General features: G+C 41.6%; 1 protein-coding gene across 9 annotated transcripts in view; it reads left to right on the forward strand.

Moving 5' to 3' along the window:
* UNC79 (unc-79 homolog, NALCN channel complex subunit) overlaps positions 1 to 24,174 on the forward strand; it is a 169,684-nt gene extending 145,510 nt beyond the window's left edge. For 7 of the 9 annotated variants that reach the window (XM_039911870.1, XM_039911872.1, XM_039911880.1 and 4 more), the window contains 8 exons: positions 6,014 to 6,091; positions 10,447 to 10,536; positions 11,268 to 11,443; positions 12,911 to 13,097; positions 14,149 to 14,346; positions 16,687 to 16,764; positions 21,337 to 21,378; positions 23,002 to 23,202. In XM_039911870.1, coding sequence (XP_039767804.1) covers positions 6,014 to 6,091; positions 10,447 to 10,536; positions 11,268 to 11,443; positions 12,911 to 13,097; positions 14,149 to 14,346; positions 16,687 to 16,764; positions 21,337 to 21,378; positions 23,002 to 23,202 — 1,050 coding nt within the window. Of the gene's footprint in view, positions 1 to 6,013; positions 6,092 to 10,446; positions 10,537 to 11,267; positions 11,444 to 12,910; positions 13,098 to 14,148; positions 14,347 to 16,686; positions 16,765 to 20,383; positions 20,476 to 21,336; positions 21,379 to 23,001 lie in introns of all 9 variants that reach the window. The other 2 variants (XR_005659965.1, XM_029066312.2) reach the window with 2 other exon arrangements.
* Positions 24,175 to 25,847: the final 1,673 nt, after the last annotated feature.

Here is a 25,847-nt window from a genome sequence, read left to right on the forward strand (position 1 = left end):
TGAAACATTCATGCCATTTAGGTAATCTGTGCTATTAAGAAACCAAAGACAAAATCGGAAATTGATTTACTACTTGGTACCTAAGAAAGAATCCAGTTCATCCCATTAGCCCCAGGATACACCATTGCTGCTGTTTTCCTTATGGAGTTTTCTTACCTTTCAAAAAGTCTTAGGACAATGATTTTCTCTTTAATATTTCAATTCTTGTTGGTTTGTAGCTGCTGATTATAAAGAAAAATAGCATTCCTGGGAAAAGAATGAGGATTTTTAACGAGGAAAGTGATAGCGGCCCATTTAAAAACTCCTTAAATGAATGCTTCTTTTACTAGCCACAAAATTGTGTTAATCTGCATATAAATCTCCCACTCTGGCATGCACATAAGGTTTCTTTCCAACTGCTGGAAATCGTGTGGGGGAAAGGGTTGTTTTTTAATGATAGCTGAATTATGGGCTGAACAAAGAAGGAATTCCATAGAATCAAAAGTGACACCCACATTAATTCCATGTACAGTCATTTCTATCAGTTCATATTGACACCAGGTTATTAATATTAGATGAATTAGAAATAAGTTGATCGCCTTATTAGGATGAGAGCTAGAAATACTTTACTTTCAGAGTCCTTTTACATAATGAACTCATATAATGAATGCTTTTGTAATCATCCCGGGGGAGGGCATAATACAGGGCCATTATTATAGCATCCTTCTGTTTGTAAGAACAGGGATCTCACTGCTACTGTAGTCAGCTCTTCCCCCCTCTACTTTTAGTCATAGCTTTGTGTTTTGGGATGCTCCTGAACATGCAAGATTGACTTTTCAGCTCCGGGTGGGTAACTGTACAAAATGAATATAGAAAGGCTTATGAAAGTTTTAGTTTTACATAATCCAGAGTACACACTGAGTTAAGGAAAGAATTGCTCCAAAATAAGTGATAGATGATTTCGAAATCTACTCTAACTGAAAAGGTCATCATCCCTTCAACTCGTAAGCTCACAGTTGGCAGAGAATGTGCCTGCCAACTCTGTTACGCTTTCCCAAGCGCTTAGTACAGTGGTCTGCACACAGTGAGTGCTCAGTAAATATGATTGATTGATCAACTCCAAAATCATTCACTTTACCCTGGGCCACACTTATCGGGTTACCCTCGATCTAGCCTGTCTCATAAGTTGTTTAATTTAACTCCAAGATTTAAGTTTGACCATACACCTGGGAAGTAAGCCAGTTGTGGAATCGATCTAATAGATTTCAGCCAATCAGTTGTATTTATTGAGCACTTACTGTGTGCAGGGCACTGTACTTGACCCTATCGGGTTACTACTGCCACCTGAGCTGGTAGAAGAGAATGGCATCAGCAGTAACTAGTTGGGCAACTTGGTGATTTCACAGACATTTCTTTCATTTGGGTCCAATTTTGCTGGTTTAAAATTGGCGCGGTCGTCCATCCAGTTGATATTCTGCCCATTAGGTAATGTTAGCTAATCTCTCTATTTCTGTTTGGTAAACAATAGGGAGACATAAAGTTACATCAAATTCATCAATTCAGCTTTCTATGAGGACTCCTGTTCATTAGCATTAAAGGGCAACATACCCTATTTATACTGTGGGTTTTTTGAGGGTTGAAGATGGGAGTTGTGAATAAATTAAAATTACAAGATTCTGTTGGCTTAATTTATGGCTCCCTCAACTGCTGTTTTGCCAGAACAATGAGGTCGGTACCTACATTATTCAAAATAAAAGCAGGTGGTTGCAAACTGTTCATATAGAGACCTGGAGATTTCGAGTCTCTATATAAAATGACTTAAACTCTTAATTTGCCCTTCATTGGGTAGGTATTGTCTCTATCTGTTGCTGAATTGTACATTCCAAACACTTAGTACAGTGCTCTGCACATAGTAAGTGCTCAGTAAATACTACTGAATGAATGAATTTGAGTGGCATCTGCTTGGATAAAGATGGAGTAATTCATATGAGGGTATGGTAGCTCCCTGAGGGCAGGGAGCATATCTTCTGCCTTGATTACTGTTATCCCACCTTGACTACTGTATCAGCCTCCTTGCTGACCTCCCAGCCTCCTGTATCTCCCCACTCCAATCCATACTTCACACTGCTGCCTGGATCGTTTTTCTACAGAAACGTTCAGGATGCATTTCCCCACTCCTCAAGAAACTTCAATGGTTGCCCACTCAATCACCTTGCCCCCTCCTACTTCTTGCTACTCTCCTACTATAACCCAGCCCTCACACTTTGCTCTTCTGTGCTAATCTTCTCACTATGCCTTGATCTAATCTTTCTCACCGCTGACCCCTAGCCCACATCCTCCCTCTGGCCTGGATCACCCTCCCTCCACAAATTCAACAATGACTCCCCCCACAACCCCCTGCCGTTTCAACCTTATTGAAGGCACATTTCCTTCGAGAGACCTTCCCTAAGTCTCCCTTTCCTCTTCTACTCCCTTTTGCATCACCCTGACTTGCTCCCTTTATTCATTCCACCCTCCCAACCCAACAGCTCTTATGTACATATCTGTAATTCATTTCAGATATGTCTCACCTCTAGACTGTAAGCTCGATGTGGGCAGGCAATGTGTCTGTTCATTGTTATATTGTACTCTCCCAAGTGCTTAGTACAAGGTTCAGCACACAGTAAGTGTTCAATAAATATGATTGGTTGATACTAACTCTGTTGTACTCTACCAATGGCCTAATACTGTGTTCTGCACAGAGTAAGCCCTCAATAAATATGATTAATTGACTGCTGGGGAGTTTTGGGCATGTTTGCGCTAAGCAAGCATGTTTCGGAGATAATCTTTCAGGACGGAATATTGTTCTTATCCTAAAACTACCCAGGGAAATGCTAAGCATCAAACTATTAGCCATCCTTGATTTTGACAGACCAATCACACAATAAGGACCAGCAAGCTTCTAATCTTGCTTTTGAGCCCACCCGGAAGCTGACATTCCTTCATCTACATGATTGACATAGCACATCTCAAGCTTTTCTATTTTCCACCTCACTGTGGGCCCAGATGACTTCAGGGTCTTTGCTGTAGTCTGCAGTCAGCAAGAGTAGGGGTAAGAGGTGGTAGATGTAGAAGGATACCTTGGTCAGCAATGATCAGTCATGCGTAGCCCAGGGTCAGAAGGATTACATGAAGAATGCTGTGAATGACAATTGATTGAATTAGAGGAAGATATTTCAGTTCAGGCTTTCATTTGGATTATGTAAACTTGTGGCATAGTGGTGGAGCTAAAAATCTAAGCATTTTCACAGCTGCAGACCAGATGGTGACAGTAATGATAAGTTAAGCAGGAGCTAATTGCTCATTATGAACTCTACAGATTTTGCCAACCATTGCTCATATTTAATTTAATTGTTGCTATAAAACACAACAGTTGAAGGCTTTGCATTAGCAATAACTGACTTACAAACTCACAAACCAAATTCTGAAGGGAAGCCAAGAAGGGCTTTTCAAAAGTGTTAATATACAGAAGTCATGTCTGCATGTGAAAGATTTAATGGAACTTTCAGGGAATTGCCCTATATATTAATGAAGCAGCGTGGCTTAGTGCAAAGATCACAGGCTTGAGAGTCAGAGGACATGGGTTTTAATTCCTTCTCTGTCACATGTCTGCTGTGTGACCTCGGGCAAGTAACTTAACTTCTCTGTGCCTCAGTTCTCTCATCTGTAAAATGGGGATTAAGACTGTGAGCCCCACATGGGACAACCTGATTACCTTGTATTTACCCCAGCTCTTAGAACAGTGCTTGGCACATAGTAAGCACTTAACAAATACCATTATTATTATTGTTAATGGTGCATGAGATATCTCCTTATCTAGTTAGTATTTGTGAGATTTCATGGTACTTTTAGTTGCAGTCAGCATGTAAGTATCTAGGAGGGCTAAATTGAAGCTGTGCGGGAGGTAATTTTGTTCATATGTGATTTCACATCCTTGCCGGTGTGGGTTAACGGGTCTGGAATTTGTCTGATTATGAGTTGTGGCCTTGCAGTTATAGTCATTCTCTACTGTCGCACTGAATTCTGAATTCTTTAAACTGCTTTGAATTCCCCCCAGAGGCTTGGGAGGGAAGCGGAGAGAACCCAAAATGCAGTTTGTCATTCAGATAGATTATCATGACTGTAGGGTTCTTGCGCTGTGAGGCAAGAGGAGGAGGGATATGTAGCTCCCAAAATGTTGATTCCACAAACATTAGGTTGCCCCTTTCAAGTTATATAGTTCTCTGTGCAGGTGGAGGAAAACAGAATTTTCTCCAGGAAATGTATTTCCCCGAACTAATTTTGACCCCTTTAAAGGTAACTAGTGATACCTTCTGAACATAGATGCTTTACCAGCATCTTAAACCCAGGCTTCTCATCTTCCCTCCTAAACCCTCCTCCTCCACATTTACCCATGTCTGTCAATAACACCACCATGCCAAAAACTGTAACCTTGGGGTCCCTTTGACTCCTCATTATCTTTTATCCCTCACATAGAGTTGGTCCCTTAACCCTGCCAGTTATTTCTCCACAATGTTTCCTAGATCTTCCTCTTCCTATCCACCCAAACAGCAATCATTCTGGTTCAAATTCCCATCCTATCTCAGTTAGATTACTGTATTAGCTCCCTCATGGGCCTCCCTGCCTCCAATCTCTCCTTTCTTTCATTTATACTGATCCTCTGCTTAAAATATCATTCTTCTCACACCTCTTCAATCCTTAAACTCTCCAATGACTTTCCATTTCTGTTCACTTCAGATAAAAATTCCTGTTCATTGTCTACTCTATAGGAAAAAGAGAAATTCAATTACTTGTCATTGTTTTTCTTCATTCATTTATTCAATCATATTTACTGAGCACTTGTTGCCTGCAGAGCACTGTACTAAGTTCTTGGGAGACTATGATTCAACAATAAACAGACACAGTCCCTGCCCACAGTGAGCTTTCTTCTGAAGGGAAGCAAAGGGATAAAGGTTTCTAGGCTCTAGAGAAGCAGTGTGGTCTAGGGGAAAGAGCACGGGCCTGGGAGTCAAAGGACCTGGGTTCTAATCCTGACTTTGTCTCTTGCCTGCTGTAACCTTGGGCAAGTCATTTCACTTTTCTGTGCCTCAGTTCCCTCATCTGCAAAATAGGGAATCAGTACCTGTTCTCCCTCCTACTTAAACTGTGAACTCCATGTGGGACCTAATTTTCTTCTCTCTATCCTAGTGCTTAGTATAGTGTTTAGCACGTGGTAAGTACTTAACAAATATTATTACTATTAGTATACTGAAATTTGGTATGGGATTATTGTAGTAATGGTCAAGAGGAGGCAAAAGAAAAAGAAGAACCTACTTTCTCATGCTGGAGAAATCTGATTCATTCATTCAACCGTATTTATTGCCTGCTTACTGCGTGCAGAGCACTGTACTAAGCTCTGACTGTACTAAGCTCTTGATAAGTACAGTTCTGCAACAGAGATGATCCCTGACCACAATGTGCTCACAGTCTAGAAGTGGGGAGACAGACATCAAAACAAGTAAACAAGCATCAACAGCCTCAATATAAATAAATACATCAGAACAAGTAAACAAGCATTAATATAAATAAATAGAATTATAGATATGTACATATATACACAAGGGCCATGGGATGGGTAGGAGGCCTAGAGCAAAGGGAACAAGTCAGGGTGATGTGGAGGGGGAGCTGAGGAAAAGGGGGGGCTTAATCTGATGAAATCTAATGATTCTGTTTTTCTTGACTAAATATCCTTGCTGTAGATATTGAATTTCACTTAGCTATTCTATTATTGATGGGAATTCACACATTGCTCTGTGCTCTAAAAATCTATGTTTTAGATTAATTTGCAATAGAATTTAGCTTATCTGTAATGATTAGTTGGTCAGCCATATCCAGCAGGCAGTTTGTCCCCAAGGTAAATACAAATGAATCTGGGATTAGCTAATAAAATCACAAATTACTTATTAATGTCTGAGGTTCTGGCAAAAATAATTCATCTTTTGATTTTTTTTATTAGTTTGTTTGTGCAGATGCTGGAACCAAACTTGCTGAGTCAACAATCCTGCACAAGCAGATGATTGCCTCCATGCCTGGTGTAAGTCCTGAACCAATCTGAAGCTCCCTTAGCCACGTTTTATTTAATTTTGCTATTCCTTCACATATTTTAGCATATAAGTCTTTTCACACTTTGGGGGTGGGGACAGTTTCTCTTCTGATTACAGTACAGTGCTTTGCACACAATAAGCGCCCAATAAATATGATTGAATAAATGGTTGACATGGGATTGAGGCAGTAAGAATTGACTTCCTTCATTTTAAAGTGACACTAGAGAAAATTAAGGTGAAATAGCACATTGTAAACCAGGTGTCAGCTCCATCATTCCTCAATTGCATCTCTGTCTTTCCTGCTGTTTTTCTACTCCTGAATAGCTTGGCATCAGCCCACCAATAGGCTCTGGCTTTGACATGTTTGTTGTCAGGTCTTTTTTCCATGAAAGGATAAGGGTGGATGAGGAAGTCACTTCAGACAAAATAAGAAATAACCCATATAATCTTCCAGGGGATGCAAAAGATTCTGTTACCTTCTGTTCATTCTTGGTTTTCTCTACACCTCAATTCCCAGTTCAGTTTAAAAGTAGTGCTAGAAGAAAACAACTGCACATAGTAATATTAATTCTGGTATTTTTTAAGCATTTATTATGTGCCAGGCATTGTACTAAGTGCTGAGGTGGATACAACCAAATTGGGTTGGACAAAGTCCCTGTCCCAGTGGGTCTCACAGTCTCAATCCCCATTTTACAGATGAGGAAACTGAGGCACAGAGAAGTGAAGTGGCTTGCCCAAGGTCACACTATTACCTTGCCATTTTTTTACAACCTTTCAGCTGTTATTTTCTTATCAGTATTTACTTACTGATGTTGAGCCAATCTTTCTCTGGCATAGAGGAGCAGGCTGTTTTCGAGTCTGCATAAATTCACCATCCAAGCATGGGAGTTAAAGAGAATGTGTGCTAATCCCTTATGCACAGGGACAAACACCCTCTCTCTCTTTCTCTCTCTCTCTCTTTCTCATGCACACAGCAAGAACCCTCTGTTGAGAGCGTTTTAAAAGGTGTGTAGCACTCTTCCTTTCTACAGCTTCAGAGGGTGTGCAGTATAGTGCTTTGGGAGCTCCAGGAGGGAGAATAGGGATCATTAACTATAATTAAACCCTGGAACATCTCTAGAGTGGAATATTAAGTGGATCTTGCTCAGATTAACTTTGAAAGAATGGAAAAAAGGAAACCCACTGTATTACCCTGGGGCTGGAGAGTTCCCAAGACCTAGAGTTCTGTACAGATATTAGGTCTTTAATCCTCACCAAAGTCTTTTGAGTTGGGTTAGAGGCCAGGGTTACAATTTCTCAATTCACAGGTGGGAGAATAAGGCCTGGAAATGAACTTCCACCCTTTTGGGTATTGGCTGTTCAAGACTGCAGAGTGAATGTGTGAATTCTAAGATTTAAAAAATCCATGTCTAAAAGGCAAAGACTGAATAATTCTCCTTTTTAAATTGTTTTTTATTAGAGTTGCCAGGTTGATATGAGGGGAAATATTATCTCTGAAAGAAACTAATCATTTTCAAAAACTCTAGAGAACAAAGTTATGCTCTTATTTGCATGACATTTGCTAAAGCTCAAAGAAATGGACTGAAAAAAATCTTTTGCAATAGAGGATTATTATTCAGCATGCAGGAACACAATAGCCTTTTATAATTCCACCCCCAGGTTTTGGAACATAGAAAACTGTAGTCCTCATAAAATGGATGGGGGATACTCTGACAAGACTTCCAGTGACCTTATTTTATTGTTTGTTATCCTGTCAGAGGAACTGACAGGCCTAGCAATTCTAAGAGGATAGAAGGTGGTATAGTTCAGCACAAAGCAGATTTACATTAACATAGAAAATAGAGAACCACTCGGTGAGCTGGTTAAAAGTATAATGTTTCAGATTTTACTTCTTAAAACCCAGGCAAAGCTTCATTACAGTATTTATGTTGCTTCAAAGACTCCCAGCTACATTATACACTGTCCTTTATGTATGCCCCTGCCCAAAGCCTGAATAGCACAGTCTGTCTGAGCACAATGTGTCGCTGTGGATAGAGCATGGGTGAGAGAGTTAGAAGGACCTGGGTGCTTATCCCAGCTCCACCAAGTATCTGCTGTGTGTCCTGGGGCTAGTTGCTTAACTTCTCAGTTGCCTTATCTGTAAAATGGGATTAATACTGTGAGCCCCATATGTGACATAAACTGTCCAACCTGGGTATCTTGTATCTACCTCAGTGCTTAATACAGTGCCCGGCATGTTGTAAGTTCCTAACAAATATCATTAAAAATGTATTTTCTTTACATTGAACCTTGAAAACACTGGATTGCTCTGGAAGTCACTTTGCAATCTTTAATAACTAAATTCCAAAGCTTGTGTTCTTCCTCTTTAGCTTTTTACCTCTAAGTAACTCAGTGATCAGCTGGAAAGTTTATCAACCCTTGGTTTTGGCATTTATTTCTCATCAAGATCTGGGCTCCGGCATTCTTATTTCTGTTCTTCAGGCAACATGAAAGAGTTTGGGTTAGAGAAGGAAACTTTAAAGTGAATAATGTGAACATACAGCACAGTGACTTTGGCTCTCTAGGGAAATTTCTGTGGACAAACAGAACTAGCTGCAAGTGGGCTGCCACAACTTTGTTTCACTTTTTCTTTGCACTTCTCTGAAAGTCCTCTCAGAATTAAGGTGCCATTGTGCTACTGCAAACCATTGCCCTGAAGGCCAGAGGGCAGGGACTGAAATAATCTTGATTTGTATTACTACTACTACTAATTAATAATTTGTGGTATTTATAATATCCTAACTGGTCTATTGTGTCAGCCTTCTCTCCAATCTCCCTTCCTCCTGTCTCTTCCCACTCCCGTTTATTCCTCATTCCACTGCCCGGATCATCTTCCTACAGAAATGCTCTGGGCATGTCACTCCCTCCTCAAAACCCTCCAGTGGTTGCCTATTAACCTTCGCATGAAACAAAAACTCCTCACTCTTGGCTTCAAAGCTCTCCATCACCTTGCCCCCTCCTGCCTCACCTCCTTTCTCTCTTTCTACTGCCCACCCCATACACTCCGCTCCTCTGCCGCTCACCTCCTCACTGTCCCCCATTCACTACAATCCCACGGTTGACACCTGGCACACGTCCTACCTCTGTCCTGGAATGCCCTCCCTCCTCACCTCCGCCAAACTAACTCTCTTCCTCTCTTCAAAGCCCTACTGAGAGCTCACCTCCTCCAAAAACCTTCCCAGACTGAGCCCCCGCTTCCTCCCAGCTCCCCCTCCCCCCACCTTCTGCTCCTCCCCCTTCCCCTTTCCTCTCCCCTCAGCACTGTGCTCATTTGTATATATTATTTATTACCCTATTTATTTTGTTAATGAGATGTACATCCCCTTGATTCTATTTACCTTGATAATGTTGTCTTTTTGTTTTGTTTTGTTTTGCTCTGCTGTCTGTCTCCCCCATTTAGACTGTGAGCCTGTTATTGGGCAGGGATTGTCTCTATCTATTGCCAAATTGTACATTCTAAGCGCTTAGTACAGTGCTCTGCATATAGTAAGCGCTCAATAAATACTATTGAATGAATGAATGAATATGTGCCAAGCACTGTACTGAACACTGAAGTAGATACAAGTTAATCAGGTCAGGCAGATCCATTTTACAGATAAGGAAACTGGGACACAGAGAAGTTAAGTGATTTGCTCAAAGATACACAGCAGGCAAGTGATAGAGTCACCCCCAGACCAGTGCTCCTGTGTTGCTTTTCAAATATTGATGTGGAACAGAGCAGATTAAGAAGCCCACAAGAGAGGGATTTGATTTATAGGGTAAATATCATGGAGGAAGACCAGGACTCATTTTCATTATGGTGGTGCCAAGTACACATCCAGTTCTCTTTTAATACAGTCTGTCAGTCATCCAATCATATTTATTGAGTGCTTACTGTGTACAGAACACTGTACTAAGCATTTGGGAGAGTACAATATAACAATACACCAGACACATTCCCTGCCCACAGTGAGCTTACGGTTTAGAGGACGAGCTTACATCTAGAAGACTGAACTCTTGAGAAACTTACATCTTGAGAAACTTACACTGTAGCACTCAAAGTGTTCACTGCTATAATAATGTTGGTATTTGTTAAGCGCTTACTATGTGCAGAGCATATGCACGTGCTTGTGTACACACTATTCCCCTTAACACTGAAGTGTGCTGCACCCAAACCAATCTCATGTTATTGAACAAACATTCCCTACTTCCTGAACAGCGTTCAACCAAAATATGTAGTGAAAGCACACAGTGTGGTAGGACTGGGCATACTAAAAGCAAAATGTTGGCCCAACCAAATTTAATATTCTGTTTCCTTGTGTTTTAGTGCGGAACAGCAGCAATGGAATGCATGAGGCAGTATGTTACTGAAGTGTTGGATTTCATTGCGGATATGCATACACTAACCAAATTAAAGGTAAGAGCAGCGTATCACGCTCCCCGAATGATATCAGCTAACTATATAACTTAAAGGTATCAAGACCCAGAAAAATGAAAAGGGATTAGAGTCTATTAATGTGCTTGGACAATTAGTCTTTTCCATAGTTGAATGTATTTATTCCAGAAAGTAAGCAGTGAGAGAAGTGGTACAGAATTTAATTTGCCCATGGACAACTCCCAAAGGGAATAGTCGATTTTGCTGACTATTTGCTGACTATTTGAAGGATTTGAAGAAGGGGTGATAAATAGGGAGTTGAGAATGTAAGCAAGCCTGGCTGTATCATATTGCTGAACAGCTCACAAATAATGGTTGGTCTGAAAGCACTGGGGAAGGGCCTTTACGGAGAAGAGAATGGCTCCAATATGGTAGAAGAAGCAAACAATCCGAGGAAAAAGTTGTTAGCAGAAAGTGAGGTTTCCTTCATCATTGAACTCTGGGAAATCAGTCGGCTTTCAGAGAACCTCAGTTTTGGAGTAGTGGCAAAAATATTCTGACTAGGAAAAAGCTAAACTCCTCAGAGGATAAGGAAGAACTAACATAACCATGGCTATGGATCTAGGATTGGATCTAGGCCTCTACTTTGCAACTTGATAACATAGAATTGTGTGCCTTGAGGGGGGCTGATAAAAACATGGGAATGTAATTGAAATGGGCTAAGGACACCGAAAGTTCTGGTGTAGAGACTTGAAAAAGCATTGATTTTGTAGAGTCACATGAAGACATGTTCCCAGCCTTTGCATGAAGATACATTTGGTGGGCATCTCAAAGTTGGTTTGGCTCAGATTGCTGCAATGGAAATCACCCGAGGAAACCACAGAGACAATAAAGCTGTGATCAGATACCTGCCTTGGCTATACCATCCTCCCTCTGCAATGCAACAAGGGTAAGTTCCTTATTTCATGGGCTCGAGTGCTGGCAGGAATTTCCATTAAGACTTCTGAAGTTTCTGCTAGATTGTGAAATCACTCAGGATGTGTGGAAGTGAAATATGACCATTAGAACTGTTGGGGAAAAATAGTCAATAAAGCAATAAGCACTGAGCACTTACTGCATTTAAAGCATTGTACTAAGCATTTAGGAGAGTAGAGTTGGTAGACATGATCCCTGCACACAAGGAGGTTACACACAAGATAGACATTAATATAAATTACATATAGGGGAAGCAGCAGAGTCTAAGGATCTATATTTAAATGCTGTGGGGATGGGGGTGGGCTGAGTATCAAGTGCTTAAGGGGTTACAGAGCCGAGTGTGTAGACAATGCAGAGGGGATTTCAGGTAGGGAAAATGTGGCTTTAGTCGGAGAAAGCCTCTTAGAGGAAATGTGATCATTGGAGGATTTTGAAGATGGGGAGAGCGGTGAGCTGTCGGATATGAAAGAGGAAGAAGTTCCAGGCCCAAGGGAAGATTCGGGCTGGAAGCAAGCTCTCATCAACTGCTTGTTTTGTGATTCAGCTGCAGGGCAGCATTACCCATCTCAAAGCACAAAAACTCTTTCTGATATGTTGCCAAGCATAATATCTCTGAAGATTTTTTTTCACTCAATTCTGAGTGAATGAACCCCATTGATTTAGGTGGTTACAACATTTCAGGTTTCTGACATGTGCAGGGCTCCAAGGGTAATCAAATTTGGTGATGAGCAATATCTCCTAAATCCAGTAGGTGTTGAAATATATATTTTTTTACCCTTTCACCAGTCACATCAGGATTTTCTTAATCCCAAATTTCCATTTAGGAGTTGATTTTAGCATTCCCACCCAGAGTGTTTTCAGGTTTGGCTAACCTCTTGCCTCATCCTGTGGAGGGACCATTTTGGAGGTGGGAAGTTATCTGTCCAAAAGATAAGCAGCTAGACAGAGAGGCAGGAAAAATAGGTAGCTAGAATAAATAAAGTAATATAATCCCCTGATAACAAAGCGGTGGGCATTTATTCCAGAATGCAGCTTGCAGGGAGTGCCTGGCAAACAATAATAATAATAATGGTATTTGTTAAGTGCTTGCTATGTGCAGAGCACTGTTCTAAGTGCTGGGGTAGATACAGGGTAATCAGACTGTCCCATGTGGGGTTCACATTTTTTAATCCCCATTTTTACAGAAGAGGTAACTGAGGTACAGAAAGTTAAGTGACTTGCCCAAGGTCACACAGCAGACAAGTGGCGGAGCCGTGATTAGAACCCACGACCTCTGATTCCCAAGCCTGAGGCTCTTTCCACTAAGCCAACCTGCTACCCATCATATCAACATGGAAATAATTGTATTTTGTGTCTTAAGCAAGACTGACTGGATGGTAGGACCACTCGTGCAACTTAAAAAGCTAAAAGTATTTTAAAAACCTTCTTCTTTCCCCAATAGACCTAAAGAATTCATCGAGTGCGTATCTCATATCCGTCTCCTGTCATGGCTTCTTCTGGGCTCACTTACTCACAATGTTGTGTGCCTGAATTCCCCTTCTTCTTGCATGCCAATTCCTTTGGATGCAGGCTCCCACATTGCAGATCATCTTATTGTTATCCTGATTGGATTTCCAGAGCAATCAAAGGTAAGTGATTTCCGCCTAATTAAGATGATATGCATTGAAACTACTAATGGAAACTCTTATCAACCAATTAGGCTTCTTCTGGGAAAGAAACCCTGCCTACCGTTTTCTCTCCTGTGGCTGTTTTGAAAGGAACTTCGTATTGATGAAGTATTTAAAGTGGCTTAAATTCCCAGAGAGAACATTTTAAATAAAAGTTTGTATCTGATTCACATTTTTGAAGATAGCTCTAATGATTAAGGCAGGCAAGGGTTAGCCTCTCCCAAGGTATTTACATAAGATAAAAACCCAGGCTTGAAAGCACAGTTAATGTTTGTTGGCATTTACTGGGGAAAAAAATCATGAGATAACAAACATTCCTGCTCCAACTTTCTCGCAGCTATTTCCTAAGCAGAACCTAGGGGGACATTCATTCAATTCCATCCCCAGCTTTAGCAAGCTCACAACTTGGAATCCCCCAATTACTGTAGGGACTGGAGCCTTATAAATGCAGACATTTGTTCTAATTAAGAGAACACATTGTACAAAGGTGTACATCAGTTCCTTGCTGAATTTTGAATATAAATATGCCTTAATTAAGTAGAGAAAAGGAATAAGGCACCCTGCCCCATGGCTAAGCGGGGAAGGCGAGGGGGTCATGCCTATAGCTAAATAGGGCAAATTGAATCATAGACATGCATGGGGACCGATTGTGTAGCTGTAAGTATCCACTTATTAAGGTAAATTTATGGGGAACGTATAATTTCCCTCATTGAAGTTGTTCAGTTTAGAGTTGGGGGATTCAATTCCCTTAAAGTGGGACTGATGACATATTGTGAGGCCTAATATAGGATACTTTTATCTTTGAAAAGATGCTTTGTTCTCTGAGCACACTCCCACTAGCTACACTACACTAGCTAGGTAAATCATGAAGACGATAACGTCTCTTTGGATCAGCTACACTACAACTTTGATCTTCCAAGAAGTCATAAAACATCTGATGGCATTCTATTGAAATACAATGTATTACTTGGCTATAGTATTTTTTTTTTCCAAATCACTCTTCTTATTCCAGACTTCGGTGCTACACATGTGTTCCCTCTTCCATGCATTCATCTTTGCTCAGCTCTGGACAGTGTACTGTGAACAAACTGCAGTAGCCCCGACCCTTCAAAATCAGAATGAGTTTAGCTTTACAGCAATTCTTACTGCATTGGAGTTTTGGAGTCGGGTAACACCCAGTATCCTTCAGCTTATGGCGCATAATAAAGTGGTGAGTTCAGTTTGTATTCATCATCACCTCATCAGGTTTAGCAGCTTATCTTTGAGTTGTTGAGCTCACAAACCCTTAGCCACACTCCAGTTCTAATTAGACAGTGCAACATTTTTATTTTGGAGTAGATTAGCCCAGTGACTTCAGTAAATGATGCGGGCAGTGGTGGTCAGTAGTTTTGGGGAGGTGGGGAAAACTATAGAGACAGAGAAAGCCAGGATTGGAGAGTTTAGGGGACGAGTGGTGAGAATTTGAGGAGAGTCTTACTGTGGGCATGGGTTGATTGGTTAGAAGGTCTGGCAGCAAGAGCAGGAGATTCTGATTGCTAACCAGTTAATCACTATCCTAATTGGTTCCATAAAAGATGAATTAATGATACCTTCAATTTGAAATTAGGTATTTCATAACTGGAAATTGATTCTCATTTTCTTTACAATCAATTGTACTGAATCAATTAGTCAATCATATTTACTGAGCACCTATTGGGTGCAGAGCACTCTACTAAGAACTTGGGAGAGTACAATATAACAATATGACAGACATATTCCCTGCCTACACTGAGCTTACAGTCTAGACAGGAAGACAGATATTAATATAAATAAATTACAGATATATACATAAGTGCTGTGGGGCTGGGACGGGGGATGATTGAAGGGAACAAATCAGGGAGATGCAGAAGCAAGTTGAAGAAGATGAAAAGAGAGGTAAGTCGGGGAAGTCCTCTTGGAAAAGCTGTGCCTTCAATAAGGCTTTGAAGGAGGGGAGAGTAATTGTCTTTTGGGTATAAGGAGGGAGGGCATTCCAGGCCAGACGCAGGATGTGGGTGAGAGGTCGGTGGCGAGATAGACGAGATCAAGGTACAGTGAGAAGGTTAGCATTAAAAGAGTGAAGTGTGAGGGCTGGGTTGTAGTAGGAGAGTATCAAGGGGAGGTAGGAGGAGGCAAGGTGATTGAGTGCTTTAAAGTCAATGGTAAGGAGTTTCTGTTTAATGAAGAGGAGGATGGGCAACCACTGGAGGTTCCTGAGGAGTGAGGAAACATGGCCTGAATGGTTTTGTAGAAAAATGATCTGGGCAGCAGAGTAAAGTATGGACTGGAGTGGGGAGAGACAGGAGGCAGGGAGGTCAGGAAGGAGGCTGATAGAGTAATCAAGGCGGGATAAGATAAGTGATTGGATTAACATGGTGGCAGTTTGGAGAGGAAAGAGTGGATTTTAGTGATGATGTGAGGGTTGAGCGGACAGGATTTAATGATGGATTGAATATGTGGGTTGAATGAGAGAAAGGAGTCAAGGATAACATGTAGGTTATGGGTTTGTGAAACAGAATCCTAGAAGATCACGTTTGCTTGTTTGTGGTCGGGGGCAGCTCTCCATTGAGACTGAGGCTGGAAAGAACTTGCCTCGGTTTCTCTGTTGAGCTACTTCCTTTGGATCTAAATTCTCTGATTAACTCTCCTCATGGGATGCTCTCTCATAGCACCTTAGGGTCTTGCTCTTCACTCTAGGAGAGTTTAGCTCTGACTGGCATGGCTGCTTTATTCACTTGAAGGGCATGGACTAAGTTCACAGCCATTCAGCCTGGAAGGATAATGATGTCAGAGTCTAAGCCTTTATGGTTGTATTTGCTACTTGTGGCATTTTTAAGAGGGTCACCATCAGGTATGGCACAGTTTTGGAGGAATGAGAGATCCGAAAGAACAAGACAATACTGATCCCACTATCAAAGGCTAATGTAGGTTTCCCTTGGCTCGAAAAGCAAAGTACATTCTGGCTCTTGCCAAAAGCTATCTTTAGATATAAAATCTCAGACAAAATTATATCTCTTACAGAAATCTGTTTGTGTGCATAAACAATCTCAACAGCTGCTGAGTTCGCTAGAGTTACTCTATATAAAGACAGGAAATTCTTAGTGTTGTGATTAGACTGGAGTTTATTGACTCAAAATAGTGTGCCATTCTAGCAAGAGTTGTTTTAAAACAACCAACAAATACAAGCAACCATTTTTGATTGAAAGATTATTGAGAGCTACCCAGGATGAAAAGAGGGGAATTATGTTTCAATCTCATGAACTCAAACATAGAAACATTTATCTAGGGTGAAGTACAGATACAACTGCATTTGAGGAAGAAGTTCTGATTAAGTAAAAAGAGCCCCCCTAAGCATCTTCATTTGGTTTCTAATCTGAAATTCTAAAGTATTAAAAGTAAATGCAATTATTCCCAATGGTCATCAGACAGAGGTAGTGCAAATGTCACAAGGGGCTCTTGGCAATCAAACAGTAATTTGTGGTGTTTTCCCAGCACTGGAAGTAGATTTTGTTTTTTACATTTCTTGTTTCAGATGGTAGAAATGGTGTGTCTTCACGTGATTAGTTTAATGGAGGCATTGCAAGAATGCAATTCAACCATTTTTGTCAAGGTAGGAAAATCACATAGTTCTTGTGGCAATTTAACATGAATTAACAAAAAGAATTTCAGTGCATCCATATTCTTAAAAATGATTGGCGATGGAAAACCAAATCTCTAGTCTGACTAGAGATGTGAAGAGTTAAAAGCCCAAAGAGAATTTGATTCATTGACTGAGCTCTAAGCAGAGGGACTGGAGTTGATTAGCATTTGAGACATCATGGCATTTCATTCCCCAACTCCAATTCTCCAGAGAAATGGCAACCAGCATATTTCCTAAAATAGTGCTGAAATTGCAAAAATTAGAAATTGGTGTTATCCAAGGACCACAGAATAATCTCCTCTCTGAGAAATATCTGGCTAGCTAAAGATGGGGAAAGTTTTTGCCACAATTCAGCCCTGAGAGGCTGGAAGAGTGATAGGCTAAGGTCATAAGACAGAGCAATTTGATATTGGATTGTCCCCTGATATGTGACTACGAGGCTGTCAAATCATCCCCTCCCTTGCTGCCAGCTTGCCTGAGCTAGGAAAGCTGCAGTGAAGCCTCTCAGTCCAGCATCACAGTGGGAGATCAGGCAGAGGGTAGAAGAGCCCGAAATATTATCTGTCGAACAGGGTTACAAGAGTGCTTTCAAGGTGGGACTAATGGCATGTCTCTCTAGTTAACATTTATTAAACATTTGCTGTGTACTGAGTATTAGGCTAAACATGGGGTGGATGCAAGCTAATCAATCAATCAGTGGTATTTATTGAGCGCTTACTGTGTGCAGAACACTGTCCCAGCACTTGGGAGATTACAATACAATAGAGTTGATAGACACAATCCGTGCCCATAAGGAGCTTACAGCCTAGAGGGGAATTTTTTGGTAATGTGTCCTATTGCACCTAAAAAAAAAAAAAAGAAAAAAGTGATGTGAGACTGTCCCTTAAAAGACTCACAGCCTAAGTGGGAGGAAGAACAGCTATTTAATTCCCATTTTACAGATGAAGAAATTCAAACACACAGAAGTTAAGTGACTTGCCAGCACTGTACAAAGAGTAAGAATGAATCATGAACAACAGTAATTAAAATCAAAAAGCTAAAACAATAATGCTAGAGTAAGCAAACGAACAGGTCTCAGAAAGAAGAGTTCTATGACTCTCAGAGCTCCAAGCTAATAGTCCTTAGTTACAGACCACCTTGGCTATTTTTTTTAAATGGTATTTTTTAAGCTCTTATTGCTGGGTACTGTATTAAGTGCTGGGGTAGATACAAGTTAATCATATTTCACATGGGACTCATGGTCTTACTCCCCATTTTACAGATGAGGTAACTGAGGCACAGAGAAGTTAAATCACTTGCCCCAGCTTACACAGCAGACAAGTGTCGGAGCCGGGAGTAGAACCCAGATCCTTCTGACTTCCAGGACTGTGCTGTATCCACTAGGCCTTGTTGCTTCTATAGGTAGAAAAGGTAGGAATGGGGATTTCCTATGGTGCCAGAGGTGTCTGCTACAGACAGGGCATGGGTTGATGGAGGACACCGGAGTTTTTGATCTTAAGCCAACATTTAATTAATGTTTCTAGTGGCTCCTTAATGGCTCTTTTGTCTGCGTGACTGATTATTATTGAAGGCTCTGTTGGTGCCAAGCACTACACTGGGCACTAGGGAAAAAGGATAGAATAATTCAGACATGATCCCCTGGCCCACTTACAAAGACCTGGTGAACCGATTAAAAAGGAGAATATGAAATGAGAGCTCTACTGCTCAAGGTGCTCTTCTTGCTGACCTCTTGCCTCCCAGTTTCTCTCCATTCTAGTACCTACTTCACTCTAGTCCCCATATCATTTTTCCTAAAAAAGTTTTATACTTATCTCACCATGCCTCAAAAATGTCTAATGGTTGCCCATCCATCCCCACAAACAGAAACTCCTCATCATTGGCTTTAAGGCACTCAATATGCTCTTCTCTCTCTACTCACATAACACACACACACCCTCCCACCCACCCTGTGCCCTCCCCACTCCCTGACCTCTTTGATCTTCTGCCACAACCCAGCTTGTATGCCTGGCTCCTCTAATGCCAACCCTCTCCCTGCACCTATATATCTTCTCTATCACTGGGAACTCCCTCCCTTTATATCTGACAGTCTCCCACTCTCCCCCATCTTCAAATGCCTCCTTAAATCGCATCTCCAAAAGGTCTTCCCTAACTCCTCATTTCCCATCCTTTTCACCCTCCCTTTTGAGACTCCCATGCACTTTGGCATGGTAGTCCTTAATCAGGGTCATCCCCAACCCAAAAGTCACAATCTTCCCACTGTTCTGTCCATCGTTACAGGTGTAATGCCACTTCTCCTTCGGTTGGCCCCTTTCCTCTGCCAACAGGATTTGACCCTGTCAGTGGCAGGTGGGAAGAAAGTCATGTTGCTTTGCATATCCTAAGGGCTTCTGAGGCTAAGGCTTTGCTAAAGTTCATTGGGGATTCAATTGAATGGCTTGGAATTTCCTTTGGAAATTTCTTCTCTAAAAGCCAGCTTGTTCATGCAGGCAGCCAACGATTGCAGCTAACAGACTGAAACATTGTTTGCCCCAACTGACTTTACTGTGGGAAATTAAATTAAACTAATTTCGTTAGTCAAAATTTTTTCTCCAACTTATAAAACAGGGTCCAGAAGCAGAGAACTGCAATAGTGGAAAGGCTTTAATTTTGTTTTTGAGGTAAAAATAACCTGCCTTTCTTTTCCTGAGATTTTTCTAGATTTTGTTCTGGAAAAAAAAATCTACCCAACCTACTCTATTATGTCATTCCAAATCCCCCAAATTACATGTAATCCTTACTGACAGCTTGGTGTGAGCCACTAGCAAAGAGGAACTGAAATGAATAAACCAAATTAGCATTCCTTATATAGGATAACTGGTGGATTATATAATGCTGTCGATAATAATTAAGGTTAGCCTAAAGTCCTCAGGCTGTAATTGGGAAATTACAAACCTGGATGTCACTTAAAGGTTCATTTTAGAATAATGAGATTACTAGTTAGACGCAAGGGAAAGAATAGGGAAGCAGCATGGCCTACATGGGCCTGGGAGTCAGAAGGAGCTGGGTTCTAATTTGGATCCACCACTGTTCTGTTATGTGACCTTGGGTGAGTCACTTAACATCTCTGTACCTCAGTTACCTCATCTGTAAAACGGGAATTAAGACTCTGAGCCCCTAGTGGGACATGGACTGTTTCCAATGTCATTATCTTGTATATGACCCAGCGCTTAGTTATAGTACCTGGCACATAGTAAGTGCTTGACAAATACCTTTAAAAAAACTGGAGACTGTTTCCTGCAAACAGATCTCTCTCAATCTGGTCCAACTTGTCATGTAAAATCCCTGAGAGTTTGTACCGAGTGGATGTCCTATGCCACCGTCACCTACCTCACCTACCTGGGGATCTCTAATCTGGCACTTGCTATAACAATAATTCACCTTCTCCCTTCCCATTAGAATGGGAACCCCGTGTGGGACAGGGACTGTGTCCAACCTGATTGTCTTGTATCTTGTATCTACCCCAGCACTTAGTACAGTGCTTGGCACATAGTAAGTGCTTAACAAAGACCAGGCTTCTTATTCTTATTATTGATACACCCTCTCACATCAGTCTTTTCAGCCACATTTGCATGCTTGGATGGGACCTCTACACCTGTAGCCTCATCTTTGATTACGAAGACTTAGTACAGTGTTCTGCACACAGTAAGTGCTCAATAAATACAACTGATTGATTGACCAGTGACAAGCTCCGTGTGGGTCAGGGCCTGTGTCTGATCAGATTATCTTGTATCTATTCCAGTGCATAGTACAGTGCTTGGCACTTAGCAAGCACTTAACTGATAGCACAAATATTGTTTTTATTATGCTGAGGTGTTCTGTCACTAGGAGAAGCAGCATGATCTTCTAGATAGAGTACAGGCCTAGAAGTCAGAAGGGCCTGGTTCCTAATCCCAGGCCTGCCACTTGTCTGCCATGTGACCTTGGGCAAGTCACTTCACTTCTCTGTGCCTCACTTGCTTCATCTGTAAAATGGGGATTAAGGCTGTGAGAGCCATGTGGGACAGGGACTGTGTCCGACCTGATTTGCTTGTATCCACCCCATCGCTTAATACAGTGCTGGGCACATAGTAAGTACTTAACAAATAGTTCAATTATTATTAGGCTCTTCTGTGCCTGTCTTGCTTAGTGGAGTGCATACCGCAAACTAGAGTGAGAGAACTCGTAGGAAATTCTATATAATGAAAAAAGCGCATGACTTCCTTATATTTAATTAAAGCTTTTACACTTAACTCACCCGAAATGGTAGCTTTCAAGAAATGATCAGTAATATCCCAGATGGAATAGGTTGTAGGTAATCACTGGGGATTTATTAACTTCCAATTGCCATAGGCCCGGCAGGCGCTAGGCTTAAAAAGCATTTCTGCGATTATGATTAAGTCCTCAGCAGGTGCCGGCGTCCTTGAATACAATTAAAGGAATTAGACATGCCCATCGCTACCTCACTGTTGCTGACATGTGGCCAAATGTAGCATAATTACTAAATTTCCGTATTTCTTCACACAGCTAATACCTATGTGGTTGCCAATGATTCAGTCAAATCTAAAGGTAAGCTTTTCCCTTTGCCATTTCTCATCTGGTGAATGTCCCTTATTTGAAAGACCTTTGTGAATTTCCTAGATTCTCCCCTTTCTACTTTCCCCTTTCTACTACTGTAGATCTATCCTTTACCTAGGGCAAACACTTGAAGGAGGGAACAACATTCTTCCATCCTTAGTAAAGAAGGCCAAGTACTATTCGGTGTTCCGTTAAGAACCACAAATGATACTAGTACCCTAGGTTGAAAATAATTGCCTTGTGTAAATTAACACTTAGAATAATGAAGTCATCATTTGTGGTAAGTGATGGCAATGCCCAAAACCTGTTATGTGAAAATGTTCTAATTATTTAGCCTAATTCTTCCCCTTCCCCTCCTAGAAGGGGAAGCTGGAGTGGGATGTGTTGTGTGTAGCTGTTGTCTGACACCTCTTTTTAGCTCTTTCATCTCCTTCTACCGCAACACCCTGCCATTTCCCTGAGCCTCCCTGCGGGTTCCAGTAAATGATGATGATGGTATTTGTTAAGCGCTTGCCATGTGCTGAGCACTGTTCTAAGCGCTAGGGTAGATACAATAATAATAATAATGTTGGTATTTGTTAAGCGCTTACTATGTGCAGAGCACTGTTCTAAGCGCTGGGGTAGATACAGGGTAATCAGGTTGCCCCACGTGAGGCTCACAGTTAATCCCCATTTTACAGATGAGGTAACTGAGGCACAGAGAAGTTAAGTGACTTGCCCACAGTCACACAGCTGACAAGTGGCAGAGCTGGGAGTCGAACCCATGACCTCTGACTCCAAAGCCCAGGCTCTTTCCACTGAGCCACGCTGCTTCCCACACAAGGTAATCAGGTTCTCCCACATGGGGCTCCTAGTCTTAATCCACATTTTACATATGAGGTAACTGAGGCACAGAGAAGTTAAGTGACTTTCCCAAAGTCACACAGCTAACAAGAGAAGCAGCGTGGCTTAGTGGAAAGAGCCTGGGCTTGGGAGTCAGAGGTCATGGCTTCTAATCCTGGTTCCGCCACTTGTCAGCTGTGTGACTTTGGGCAAGTCACTTCACTTCTCTGTGCCTCAGTTACCTCATCTGTAAAATGGGGATTAAGACTGTGAGCCCCACCTGGGACAGCCTCATTATCTTGTACCCTCTCCAGCACTTAGAACAGTGCTTTGCACATAGTAAGCGCTTAACAAATGCCGTCATCATTGAGTGGTGAAGCTAGAATTAGAACCCACAACCTTTGACTCTCAAGCCCGTGCTCTCTCCACTAAGACACGCTGCTTCTCTCTTTGATACTGCCTGATTGGGCTGCTTTAGGGCACAGGGAAGTGATGGGACAGTGCTCCTGAGCTCGCCGGCTTGAGGAATGGGCAGTAGTGGTGGAAGGAGGGTGCTCAGAGCTCCTCACTTGGGCGGGTTGGCTTCTTGACGCCTCCATCTGCTCCCGGATAGATGGGCTCCCTAAGGGCTGGGTGTGGTTTACTTTTGTGAAGCCGCCTCCCTGGTGGAGGTGGTCTGGAACCCACACCGCCATTGTAATGGGCAGGCGCTTCACCTGGATGAAAAGCCAGGCCTTGGACTTTGGGAATCAGAGGAAGAAAGGAATTGAGTCTCTCGCTGGTTTTTAATAGCATCTCTCGGCCGGCCTCCAACTGCGCCTCCAGGCCATTCAGAACAACGTCAACCACCACAGCCTGCGGATGGTGCAGGGCTCGGGACCAGTGAACAACAGCTCCTCCGCTCTCCGCAAGTGGCTGCAGTGTACTCAGTTCAAAATGGCTCAGGTGGAGATCCAGTCCTCGGAAGCTGCCTCCCAGTTCTATCCTCTATGAATGGCACTGATGGATTTCCACGGCAACTCTCCGGCTTAGCAATAACGGGGTGGGAAAATAGAAGACGAAAGCAGGTTTGGGAATCAATGACTTAGCCCCATCCAAACCCTTTAAAATTGAGCGAAGTAGGGTCAAGGCTCACAGGGGCCCAATTGAAGTTTTCCTGCCCCCCGCATTTCTGATGGCTCCTTGGAATAGACCGCTGATTGTTTCCTGACCTTATTTTTGAGAGAGAGAAAAAATCACTTTTCTTTGACTTCTATTTTTTTTAACTAGACTTGTGGGTACACTAGAGACAGTTGTAAAAGTCCCATTGTTGCTATTTTTGATGATGATAGAGAATAAATAGGGTTTTGGAAACCTTCGTAGGGGTTTTTCTTAAAAATCACTCTTGGCAATGCAATAAAACCTGTCACCACCAGAAGTGACACTGTAATGAAGCTTTTTGTCATTATTTGGGGAAAAGTGGCAGCTTGCAAGGAGCATTATAAAGTGCACTTAGAAATGAGGTGGTTAAACTGTGCCAATTTTCTTTTTTATAATATAATTTTCAAAACTGTTGAGTAAGGTTTATTATTTTTGAAACTAGTTTTTCAGTTCATCCGTTCTATGCTGTACTTTCTTGTAAGCTTAATGATAACCACTTCAGTTTTGGGAATAATAAATTTTATTCTTTTGTTAATCCAATTGTATACAATTCGATTGAAAAAATGTAGATTGCATAATGGACTCATACATTATAGCCTGTGCATATAAGATTGGTTATGAAAATATGTTTCATAAAACTGAATTTTAATAGTGTGCAGAACACCAGAATTTATCACCATTTGTAATTAACATTTGACTCTGTGCATTCACAACTGATATTTCTTTTCTTTAATGCTGTAATGCACTGAACAAAAAAAAAAGAGTTGATGCCCACTTAAGCTGTATATAAAGATACTATTAAAAGCATATTCTTTATTATCATTATGGGCACGAGGTGATTTGTAATCTTTTTATGAATCCAGGGGGATGTTCCCGGTGACAGTAGTTCCTATTCCAAATTCTCCTAAACAACCAATTGCTGTAGAGTTTGATCAGGGGGAGGGGACTCCTTGCAATTTTGGTGGAAAAACACAGGATGAATTTCAAGTTTGACCTCCCCAAAGAATAAGAAATCATTTATTCATGCATCGATTATTTCATTGGCTGGACTTTTCTGCTAGGGCGATTGATCACTTAATGACCTTATAAGGAGATTTTCAGGTCACACAGAAAGACAGTCTGGGCCCTCAATTTACAGAAATTTTTTTAGTATATCTGTCTAGGAAGGAAGAGCAGCTGAACTGACCCAGGCTGAAAACCCATAACAGTAAGTTAGTCTTAAACAATCCTGTACAAGATCCAATAATTGTGACACTTGTTAAGCACTTACTATCTGTCAGGCACTGTACTAAGCGCTGGAGTGAATACAAGCAAATTGGATTGTGCACAGTCCTTGTCCCATATGGATGGGGCTCACAGTCGTAATCCCCATTTTAGAGATGAGGTAACTGAGGCACAGAGAAGTAAAGTGACTTGCCCAAAGATCACACAGCAGAACAGCATGGCTTAGTGGATACAGCACAGGCCTAGGAGTCAAGACCTGGGTTCTAATCCTGACTCCACCACTTGCCTGCTGTGTGAACTTGGGCAAGTCATTTCATTTCTCTGGGGCTCGGTTACCTCCTCTGTAGCATGGGGAGTAAGACTGTGAGCCCCGTGTGGGACATGGACTACATCCAACCAAATTACTTTGTACCTACCCCCAGGGCTTAGTACAGTGCCTGGCACATAGTAGGCACTTAACAGATACCACAAGTGATGGAGCCAGAGTCCTTCTGACTCACAGGATCGTGCTATATCCACTGGTCCACGCTACTTCTCTACTTCAACATTGCATAAATTATGGCTAAATAAAGTCAACCAATCCACCTAATTGGCATTGGCTCTGGCCCTATTTGCCAGAGTCACCCTCTCCAACTCTCCTAAATAAGTCTTTGTCATTTGTCTGGAGAAGATGTTGCCATTTGTCATTTGAGAAAAAGGAAATGAATAACAGCCTCAATGACATGTATCTGATGGTGAATGGATGCTGTGGACCAAAGGGATTTCCCAAAGGTGAGAACTCTCAGAGGGTATTTGGGGGAGACTGGGGGAGGAATTTTGGTCCTTCTTGTTCTTGCGTGGATGGTTTGGAATGCTTTGCCTTCTTCAGTATGACACCAGATGGCACTGAAATGCATTCATTCAATCTTTCTGTTAGTGAATCCCAATGTTTTCAAAATGTAGACAGGATATCCTGTTGTCTAAAATGGGTAAAGTCTGCAAATGAATAATTTATTTTTAAAATGTGGGTCATTTATATGCAGCTGACTGACATTTCCTCAGGTTCAGAAAGGCTCTTGTAAAGACCTTGAATGTCACAGCAGCTAATTTGATGCAGCCTGAAAGCCACAGAGCTGTCAGAAAAGTCAAGGAAAGCAAACCCACCCAAATAAAGGATTAGCTGTCAAATTTGGATGATCTGTGTAGAATGTTACCAGTGTGGCATTGCTCCTTTTGAAAAGATCAAAAATATTAAGAATTCTAAGTATTTTTACATGTAGAAAACTGACCCTCCA

This window comes from Ornithorhynchus anatinus, chromosome 1 (genome assembly GCF_004115215.2).
Source record: "Ornithorhynchus anatinus isolate Pmale09 chromosome 1, mOrnAna1.pri.v4, whole genome shotgun sequence".
Classification (NCBI taxonomy): Eukaryota; Metazoa; Chordata; class Mammalia; order Monotremata; family Ornithorhynchidae; genus Ornithorhynchus; species Ornithorhynchus anatinus.